General features: G+C 42.3%; 2 protein-coding genes across 3 annotated transcripts in view; one reads left to right on the top strand and one right to left on the bottom strand.

Moving 5' to 3' along the window:
• The first annotated feature begins 51 nt into the window (after positions 1 to 51).
• Positions 52 to 6,381, top strand: abhd14b (abhydrolase domain containing 14B). 2 transcript variants are annotated; one of them, XM_041954810.1, is made up of 4 exons: positions 52 to 143; positions 2,230 to 2,444; positions 3,096 to 3,337; positions 5,164 to 6,381. In XM_041954810.1, the coding sequence occupies exons 2-4, from the start codon at positions 2,231 to 2,233 to the stop codon at positions 5,341 to 5,343; spliced, it is 636 nt and encodes a 211-aa protein (XP_041810744.1). In that variant the 5' UTR covers positions 52 to 143; position 2,230; the 3' UTR covers positions 5,344 to 6,381. The 2 variants fall into 2 exon arrangements, with proteins under 2 accessions (XP_041810744.1, XP_041810752.1); XM_041954818.1 differs by having other exon boundaries at positions 59 to 151.
• A 2,500-nt stretch (positions 6,382 to 8,881) lies between these two features.
• The window catches only part of cacna2d2a (calcium channel, voltage-dependent, alpha 2/delta subunit 2a), a 139,083-nt gene continuing 137,437 nt past the window's right edge, over positions 8,882 to 10,527 (bottom strand). The window contains exon 38 of the mRNA XM_041944403.1: positions 8,882 to 10,310. Within this exon, the coding sequence (XP_041800337.1) occupies positions 10,188 to 10,310 (123 nt within the window). The 3' untranslated portion in view covers positions 8,882 to 10,187. The remainder of the gene's footprint in view (positions 10,311 to 10,527) is intronic.

Raw genomic sequence — 10,527 nt, 5'->3', positions numbered from 1 at the left:
TGCAGCTTTAAGGCACTTCCGCATGTCGTCAGAAGCCCAGTCCGCCTTTCCTCCTGTCAGCGCTCACATCGACTGCAGCTGGTTCAAGCCGAAACTGCTTCACTCTGCGACTCAGTCTTCTGCAAATTACTGGAAGCTGTCAGGTAAAAAGGTGATTTTCTCATCGTGTTTGAGACGCAGAGCAAAAGCACATAAAACGCTGTAATGTGGACTTTGATTGGGCTGCTTAACCCGCCAGCTGTGCACAAACTCTTGTTGTACAGTGAAGCTGCACTGGGGAGGACATTTCTTCTGTTAAACTACAGAAGACAGCAGAATAAAAGTCCATTATTTCAATGCACAGGGACACATCAGCAGGAGCATCACGCTGCTGCTGCAGGCACCTGAAAATGTTTGTTTTGAGACTGTTCCAGACTGCGTTTACTGCGCAGGCTGCGGCTCATACACAGATAGCGTTTTGTTTGGACTCTGTTTTGACATGTGCAGGTGTCTTTCTGTGCTGAAACTAAAGGAAATAAACTTCCCACCTGTTCCTTTAGTATCAAAGCCTTTTGTTGTCAAGCTGCTTGCTGTACCTACAGTACGATCTTGAGGTACTTGTACTTGAGTATTTCTGTTTTAGGCCACTTTATGCTTCTGCTGTACTATACCTGAGAGGGCTGTACTTTTTGCATTCATTTATCAAGCTAACACTTTTCTCTATGAGGGAGTTAGCTGTTGGACAAAAAATGATTAAACACTTTTATCTGCTCTCTGCTATTTTACAGTGTGTTATAAACATTATATTATACGGTTTATGTCCTGCCAATTGATTCATGGAATAAAAACTCAAGGCTAAATTTGCAATCTCATGTTCAGTAATATTACATCTTGAAGAAGCTTCAAGGTAGGCTATGTTAACTTGAACCAAACAAACAAAGAAGAGAACTGCACAGATGACAGCTAAGGCTTTGTGACACTTTCTTCTTTAGCTCATGTTGCGCTCCACTGAACTTGAGACATGAATCCCTTACTTTGAAATTCTAAGACACTTATATTATTTCTAAGACACAAATTTGCCCTTAAATATCTGAGTGTATGCATTTTAAGACTGAAACCTAGCAAAAAAAACCCCAAACCAAACCAAAACAAAAAAACAATTGTAATCGCAAAATACATGCCCATCCACACAATTTTATTTGACTATTTAAAGAAGTGTCCCACTTTTGGAACCAAAAACCAAAAGTGGGACGATAGAAAATTTGATTGAATAAACAAATATAGAGAATATTTATACCAAAAAATGATATTTTTGGATGAAAAAACAAATTATAAACACAAACTTATGAAAAATAGCAGGATAGATAAATTTTTAAGAAGTTAATACCCTTAATATCAAGTTTGTCTAATTGCTACGTCACTAACCTTTCAATAATCCTGACATGCGGTGCTTCCTGTTTGACATTTCTCCACCCTGATCTATGATTGGACATCTGACATGTCAGTTTGGTAATATAATAGCACAGATTGTGAGAGCCCACAGTTAAATTAACTTTCTTTTTCTGTAGGAATACTTATACCCACTTAAGCTTAAATGAAGATTTCAAGCTCGAGGTGACATTTTTAATGGGCGTATAATTTAAATGACAATAATATAAAACAGAAAAAAGCAAATCCGAGAGACTGTTTGTCAGAGTGATTGATTAATTATTAAAACTGTTGCCCATTCATTTTCTGCTCACTCAATAATCGATTAATGGCTTCAGCTCTACTTTATTGACTTAGTATCATCACTGTGTTTCTCCATATTTACCTCTGCTAGCCTGTCTAACCTGTATCTGCAGCATCCTCTGGGGTTTTTCTGTCATCTCAGTCGATGGTCTGAGGTGTCGTACGCTGTTCACTTCATAATGTCGCCTCAGAGACATTTTCAAATATATTATTAAAACTTGAGAGCTGTGTTTGCTCTCGCCAAAGTGGAAGAAGAAGTACCAAGATCCTTCAATATAAGGTAGTTATTTTATATATTGTTGTGTTCTGAAGAGCTTCTGTAACCGTAAATTTCTCCACTGTGAGATTAATAAAGATTTATCTAATCTAATCTATACCAGGCCAAATTATACTCACTTACAATGAAAAAGTCCTGCATTCAGATTGGAAGTGAAGTCAAAGTGCAGCGTGTGGGTTTGTGTTAAAGTGCAGTCTGAGTGGCAGAGACAGAAACATGCTTTCTGCTGTTGTTCTGTTCAGGATGTCGGCTGTTAAGATGACAGAGGGGAGCGTGCAGCTGGAGTGCTGCAAAGCGCCGCTCTTCTACAGGCAGAGTGAACCCGCCTCAGGGGAAGCGAAGATGTCCGTGTTACTCCTTCACGGCATCCGTTTCACTTCAGAAAACTGGCTCAGCATCGGCACGCTGGACACTCTGGCCAAAGCGGGCTGTCGTGCCGTGGCCATCGACCTGCCAGGTGAGACCGACTTCACCAAAAAATGAAATCTGCCTATTTAGTTTCTTTTAAAGCAGCGTTTTCACATGGGGGGCCTCACATCCCATCAGACAAAATCTCAACAACTGTACCTTTTTTTTAAAGCTTATATTTGTTTACATTTTGGCAAGTTGTCATCACTAAAAGTATGCCGAATTAGCTATTAGTGGTTCCTGCTTGTAATGCATTCATGAATGTCGAGACAACTTTCACTGGCTGACTTTGATACTGGAAAAAACTTAATGATTCTCAGGCAAGTCTGGCGTTAAAAGGAGTGTCTATTATTTTCTGGTTTCTAAGTGGATTTATGGATGTTTATTCATGATGGACATTGGTGATAATTACATCCTCAGCAAATGGAAGTCACAAAATGTGTGTGTCATGTCTGCGTGTTCAGATTTTGGCTGATAGAGTGCTGTTTTGCATGTAAATTGGGGCAACTGGGCGTAAATTAATTGTCACAGTCACCGCTGCAGCACAGAATGCTGACGCTGTTGGTAAGCAGCTAAAACAGCGGCCAAACTGCAAAGACCTACTTCCTGTTGTTTTTATAACCCGTCCACTGCGTGCAGTATCTCTGTCTCCTCTGATCGGAAGAATCTGGTGTCCAACAGTCATGAACTCTGTCCGCAGGACTCGGCCGGTCTAAGGCAGCCAAGGCCCTGGCACCGATTGGAGAGCTAAACCCAGCAGGCTTCCTGAAGGAGGTGTGCGAGCAGCTGAACCTGAGCTCGGTGGTGTTGATCAGCCCGTCCCTCAGCGGGAGTTACTCCCTCCCTTTCCTCTTCCAGCACCAGGCCCTGGTCCGAGCCTACATCCCCGTGGCTCCCATCTGCAGTGACAAATTCACAGCAGAGCAGTACCAGAGTGTGAAGGTGCAGTCTTTCTGCCTCTACTTTAAATTCCTTTGTTGCTTCCTGTCCTGCAGAACTTTCTTTTTCTACAGTATGTGTGCTCTTCATCTCCTCTTTAAAGGATAACTCGAGCAACCGTGAATGTCAACCCCCATTTTCCTGCGCCTCCTTCTCTCCCTTTTCAAAAGAGCCGGTGGATTTTTACATGCGGCCACGAGAGGAGCCGACATCACGTGACTTTATACTTTAACAGACGCCACTGGCTTTCATCCGGCTCCCAACTACTTCAAAATGACATTTCTCACACAGCAAACCAAGTGAAGGTGCACTGTGCATGAAGGAGACGTGATTGTTACTGGAAAGCAGTTCCCCTTTAAAAGTGCACACAGAAAGTGACGTGAAAGTGAGATGGTGATCTGAAAATAACTAAAAACACAGCAGACTCACATCTCAGTTACTTTGCATGGTGAGAGTTTCTGCAACAACATATGAAATTATGAAATAATACAACTTTAAATTCTTCTTATGCAGTAATAATAATGCAATAATAAAATAGGTAATAGTATCACATTCATGGGCCATTTTTGCAGTACTCTTACTTTTTATACTATTCATACATACAGACTCTTGTGTTTATTTTGCTGATATTTTTCTCCTCTGATTTTGCAACAGAAAGTCGTTATTTCTGTTTTATGCCACTTTATGCTTCTGCTGCACTACACCTGAGAGGGATAGAGCTAACAGAGGGAGTTAACTGTTGGACAAATAAACAATTAAACACTTTTATCTGCTCACTGCTACATAACAGTGTGTTCTAAACTTCATATTATACATCCTGCCAATTAATTTATGGAATAAATGTTCATGTTCAGTAAAATTACATCTTAGAAAAGCTACAAGGTAGGCTGTGTTAACTTGAAAAATGATACTGACCGACATGAAAGTCGGTTTGACTGGCCATGGGGAGCATTACTCAGCCAGTGAAAACAGTTGCAGCTGATTGTAGAAACTGCAGGTTGCAGCGTTTTTGGAGCTTGATCCTTTAAACCTGATGTCATCGGCGGGCAAAAGCTTTTCAGTCTCTTACAAACGGCCACACTTGGGGTCAAAAGCCGGTCGTCCGTGAAAGCTGGGAGATGTGATCATAGTTGGAATACGTAGATAATGACGCACATTTTCTCCTGGAAGACGTTCATAGTGGTGCACTCGGTTGGAGTTTGGCTCTGCTCTCCGCACAGCTGACCAGTCACAGTGTGGGTCAGATTGTCCGTCACAGAAATGGTCGGACGCTGCTCCACCCCAATCCAATGCTGGAAAGGTGTGGGGAGGAGGTTTCCTCTCAGCTGTCCGTCGAGCACCTCTGACGATGTGTACTGGTGCTTTAAGTCAGGATGAACTCGGCCTCAGTTTAAGCAGCTCTTTGTTCTTCTTGTCCCACAGCTTTCAGTAAATGCAAACTAAAATGCTGTACCCTTTAATGCAGGACTTTAACTTTGTAGTGGAGTATATTTACCTCTATCTGTGTTTTATTGAAGTTTTTGCACAGCTGCTTAAAGCTAATATTAAGGTCTGTCTGACAACTCGCTTCTTAATCTTTTATTTAGTTTACTTTTATTCTTATTGACATCCAGAAACATAAATAAGTCACACTTAGTAAAAATAAAAAGCTTGCCTCTTATCTCTCATAAGACCTGTTTGAATTTTTTCAGACTTGAGGTAAAATGTAGGACATCATCAAAATCCCTTTAGCTACGGGTTTGAATTTCAGAACAAAGGGAAAAAGAGAGAGAGAGAGATGATTCATCTGATGGATCTCTTTGTGTTTTTGTGTCCCGTCTCTCCTCCAGGTCCCGACGCTGATCGTTTATGGTGACCAGGACACCGAGCTCGGAGAACTGTCACTCAGCAACCTGCGCAATCTGGCCAATCACAGCGTGGTGGTGATGAAAGGAGCGGGTCACCCCTGTTACCTGGACGACCCGGACACTTGGCACAAAGCTCTCACAGACTTCCTTAATACGCTGTGAAGCTCTTCGCTGTGTATCAGTCACACATAAGTGACTCAGAGAAGCCACACAAATAAACACATTATTCATTCATGAGAAATTTAGGCCACAGACGTCCTCCTGCATGGCCTCATTCTGGCTTTTTAAATAGCGTCAGTAATGAAACTGCAAATCAAGTCTTTTCTAATGATGAGAGGAGACGAGGTGCAAACTTCTAAAGGAACAGTTTGACGTTTTGAGAAATACGCTTGGAAGACGGTCTATATGCTAAATATGAAGCCACCGCTATCAGCCAGCTAACTTAGCTTAGCATAAAGACTGGACACAGAGGGAAACATCTAGCCTAGCTCTATCAAATGGTGCATTCATGATGTGTTAGAACAATTGGAAAATTAGTTCCCAACTGGGAGAATTCACTTGAACGCCCCCGTAAGTCGAGCAACAACACTTTGGCACACGACTTGTTGGCTTTGATGTCACACATGCAGAAACATGCCGGACTAAAGTAAATGTTTGCTTGATGTAAGAAACTTTTTTTATCAAATCAAATCAAAAAATGTATTTGCAGATGAATTTTTTGCTCACTCGCAATTTGTAGTATGGTATTGGGTTGTAATGCTTAGCTGCGATTAATGAGAGACGTTAATTGTTAGCATTAAGCCTGAGAATGCTGTTTCCATATTATGACATAGAACACACCTAGTTGAACTTCCAGAGCAGCACATGAATGCAGATATTTAACAAGTGGTATCAATCGTTTCATCATGGAAAGAACACAAATTAGCGTATTTACCAAGATGTCAAATTTTCCTTTAATACCATGAAAACTACTATTGTAATCTAATTAGCAGTAAAGCTGTGATTGAGCTGCTTCATTTGATATAGAATGAAAGGAATCTCCGCCTTTATCTGATGGAAAAACAAACCACCACACGCTGAAATGAAGTGAAAAATATGAACATTATTTAATAACTGATTCTCTGTAATAAACAATTTGAAAATATTTTACAAGGAGTCACAGACACAATATTTTACAAATTTTGCCCTCTTTTTTTGTTTTTTCTTTAAGCTTCATCTGTACAAAAGAATGGAGCGACATGGACCAGTGCCCAGAAAAGAAGGAGCTAAATCTTCCACACACACCAACATTCACACTCACACACGCACAAGAAACCAAACTAAAAAAACGAAAAAGAAATTCCAAACATTTTGACTTCAGATCTCAAACTTATCAACAGTGCTGTATTCCTATATATTTTTTAACTTCACTTAAAATTCGACTGATTTTCTTCTTCTTCTTTTTTTTTCTCTAAATGTTGCGGTTATTTTTTCACACACTTGTCAAACATGGTCACATAGCACCAGACTACAGACTACAGAATCACATACACACGTGTCTTTCCCACAGAGACGCACCAACACAGATGCAGCGAGGGTCGGGAGGGGGCTTTATGAAAACGTCCCCTGTTTATTTCAGGGTCGTGTTCTAAAGAGGACCCCTCCCTCTCGTCCCCAAGCTGGTCCAATTTTCTTTTTTTGTCTTTTGTCTTTTTTTTTTTGGCAAAAGTAAATTTGTCAAACCACAGAAATCAGACGTGTGTCCCTTTAGAAGAGTCCTTCTGTCGGGATGCACACACAGACGTCACCACATGATTCCTCCATGACCTTCAGTTTGACGGGCCCGTGCTGCTCTGTGGAGACCCACTCCCTGAGCTTGCCTCTGACATTCCACCCGCTCACCCCAAAAAAACCCAAAACAAACAAACAAAATAAAAAAAAACACCTGGGAAGTGACATCCTTGGCTTACTTCTGCCTGGTGCTTGACGTCTCCCAGCTGGGCATGAACAAGTGTCTTTACATGTTTGATTATAGGTGTGTGTGTGTGTGTGTGTGCATAATGTCTCGGTGCAGGTGCAAAAACCGTAGGCCTACATATTTAGTTCATGTGTGAGAGTGTACAGAGCCAGGAAAAGAGAGGAAGTTGCAGGGGGTAAATTTCCACAGGCACGTGTAGCGCTCATTTACAGACAGTGAAAACTGGGATATACAGACAGAATTAATGGCACAGGACAGAGACAAACAAATGCCAGAAAAGTTGAAACTGCATCTGCTCAGTGCTCCACACCCAAAGGAGCCCAACTGGAAATACTCCTCTTAAATTTTTTAATTTAAATTATTATTATTATTTTTTTTCAGATTTGCTGAGCCTGCAGTTACTGTGCCGGCACGTTTGTCACATCAAATAGTACCAACGACTGTACAGAGTGTGTAGTTAAGGTTCAAATTGTCGCGCGAGTCGTCCCACCTGAGCAGTGAGGGTTTGGGTGGGTGTGAACATCGAAGGGCGGAGGCGTTTGGAAATTTAAAAACCCCCACCTGCTGTCAAGCGTTTCATCGAACAGGCGTCAGTCAAAAACGAGTCATTCCAAGACGTAAAAATACAAAATCAGAGCTCACTATACTTACTGCAGAACACCAAGAAAACCCAGGGGGAGTGAATATTTTGGAGGATCTATTTGTGTGTGTGTGTGTGTGTGTGTAGATGATGAGGAGGGGGAGGTTAGAGAGCTCCGCACTGTGTAACACTAAGGCATTTAGAGAGGCTTTGTTAACTATGTTGCATTTGAAGCAGAAAACACTGATGAACTACACATTCTTTCGGACACCTCTGCTCCCTTTGATTAACATCTAGGCAGACCGATGGTTAAAGATGGATTATTTTTGTTTCAGTAAAATCCCTTTTTTTTCCCCTCCACAACAACACTGGATTTTGTCTGTTGCAACATCAGAACAGGAAAAAATACAGCTATGCTACCACAACTGTCGTCCCTCATACGCTCCACAACTCACGTAAAAGACATTCCCCTTTGAGGGTTTTGAACAGAAACCAACACACACGCACATCCACACGCAAACACATATGATTCAGGCAGAACTATAGCAGTCAGGTGGCCCTAAAAACGCTCTATGGCCAGATAAGTTGCTGTATACTGATAGTGTATCGTAGCTCTATACATGGCTTTGTAAAGGAACGGTATAGTAACTCCATATGATGGCAGTCAGGTGGCTCTGGAGGGGCACAGCAACCACAGCCGAGAGGGCAAATACATTAAGATAGAGCCGGTCGGTGCCGTGGCTCTGTGTAAAGCTATTTCTATAGCCAACAGATTCCTGTGTGATCCAAAGCCTCAAAGATGGCTGCTTTATAAAGGTACTATACAGTAGCTCTACTCTTATACAGCCGATGTGGTCCAAAACAAAGTGCGTCAAGGCACTATGAAACAGAGCGGCTCCTAAACATGGGAGTCTAAATGACTTTTCACACATCGTAATGATCAAATGATGAACTGTCACAGATTACAACCACACTTCTACTTGTACGTGATCACCATATTTAGTTGCCTCTTCTGCACTTTTGTTGGAAATGTTGATAAGCCCCTATCCCCAGCAGCGAATGGTTTTGAAGTTTGAACAGCATCAGTCAAAGGTAATACAAGCCACCCATGAAACAAGAAAAAAAAAAAAAAAAAAAAAACCCACCTGGAACTACTGTGAGACAGTCATGAGGCAGAGATCTTGATGTGTCTGTTGGGTGAACAGAAGTAAAGCACATGTACAAATCGTGGTTAGAAGAGGTTACTGGAGAAGCCTCATGAGGGTTGGCAGAGGTGAGCTTTCGCATCAGAGAGCACAGGGGTTTCTTTTTTTTTTTTTTAAACACTCAGTCCGAACTGGAGGTCAGAATGGTCGATTGATCCTAAAGGAGAACATGACACGACATCAACAACGCTCTCGATCTGCAGCAACCGAACACTGATTCATGTTTTACAGCTGTCACTGGTGTGTACGTCGGATAGAACTAGCCTTAAACGGTAAATACAAGAGAAGAGTACTTGAAGAAATGCGATTACCATCATGTAATTACAATAATCCCCAGTGGACGTCTTTTAAAAGCATTAATCTGTAATTAGACGCTGCACAGAATGAATCAGCATTCAGTTTCTGAGTGCTTCCTCTTCCTCTCATGGTTTATCCTAAATCTAAATCAGAAGCCATTTCCTCTTCGTGTTTTGGCTATAAAAATAAGACCACATGAAAGTCTATCTCATTTTGGCAAGTAGATATAGTGCATAAATGAATCCATGTCTTTTAAAGTTAACACCTAACGACTTCCTTTTCAAATTAAAAACTAATTATACTGTAATGTTTGGAATACTCATCACTTCAGCAGTTTATACTTGACATTTTGTATACTTGACAGTTCTTTTTTTTCTGTTATTTTCTTTTGTGGTGGCTATAACTGGCTGAATGGTCCACGGCCTCTGACCAGAGGTCAATGACAGAGTGGTGAGACTCTGAGATGGAGGAGACAAGAAGGAGGAGAAGTCCCATCGTCTGCCTGACAGACAGAGGCGAAGGCGGACAGACAACCTCAGCGCTCCGGTCTGTATGAGGTGGGAGGTCTGTGACGAGGACTTCCACCTGTCCTCTTTTCCCTCCTTTCTGTGGATGGTGGAGGTGGCGGGGGGTTCATGGGGCGGGGGTGTTTGTTTTCTCTTTTCTGACGTTGCCTCTGATGATCCAGGTGGTCCGGCACCGCCCACTCCTCCTGCAGATGAAGGCTAACTGGCCGAGGACACAAACGTCCGGCAGTTGTCACTAAGCGACACGAACTGAAGCGAGCTGGGTAGCGCGGCACTCAGGGCTTCCAACTTGCCATGATGGGAAGTCCCATTATTACCTATGACTATATTAGGGTGGGGGGTGGGGGTGGGGGTGGGGGTAGAGAGGTGGGGTCGGGGGGTTTTAGATTGGGAAAGAAGCTCGGGCGGGCTAAAAGGAGGGTAAGTTGAGGACAATGGAATTAATGTAGTATTGAGTGGAAGTGGGGGCTGACGGCCGGATAAAGCAGCAGCAGCTGGATGAGCAGTAAGGTGTAGAGGGACGGACGGAAGGAGTGGCCCCGTCCACAGTCTGACGTGTTCTCCTGCAGAGGGGGAAATGTGGCTGTAAGTACACGTCAAGCACACAGGATGAGTGTTTCAATACTGCACGGTAACGGAAGACGCATATTAGGTCCTAATGCTTTGTGACTCACAGAGCAGTTCAGCATTTCGTGAGATACATTTAGGCACTTTATTCCACAGAGAGAGATGACAAAGACTCATACATCTCTCATGTCTGTCTAGTAAGCTTAGCTTAGC

Source organism: Chelmon rostratus, chromosome 2 (assembly GCF_017976325.1).
Source record: "Chelmon rostratus isolate fCheRos1 chromosome 2, fCheRos1.pri, whole genome shotgun sequence".
Classification (NCBI taxonomy): Eukaryota; Metazoa; Chordata; class Actinopteri; order Chaetodontiformes; family Chaetodontidae; genus Chelmon; species Chelmon rostratus.
Note: the sequence above shows the minus strand (reverse complement) of the source record. Positions and strands in the feature narration are given on the sequence as shown.

Bases quoted from the DNA above. Each gene is read 5' to 3' on its own strand.
- abhd14b (XM_041954810.1), top strand. From the start codon at position 2,231: ATGTCGGCTGTTAAGATGACAGAGGGGAGCGTGCAGCTGGAGTGCTGC. The intron at 2,445-3,095 runs GTGAGACCGACT...CTCTGTCCGCAG, and splicing joins CGTGGCCATCGACCTGCCAG to GACTCGGCCGGTCTAAGGCA. The intron at 3,338-5,163 runs GTGCAGTCTTTC...TCTCTCCTCCAG, and splicing joins AGCAGTACCAGAGTGTGAAG to GTCCCGACGCTGATCGTTTA.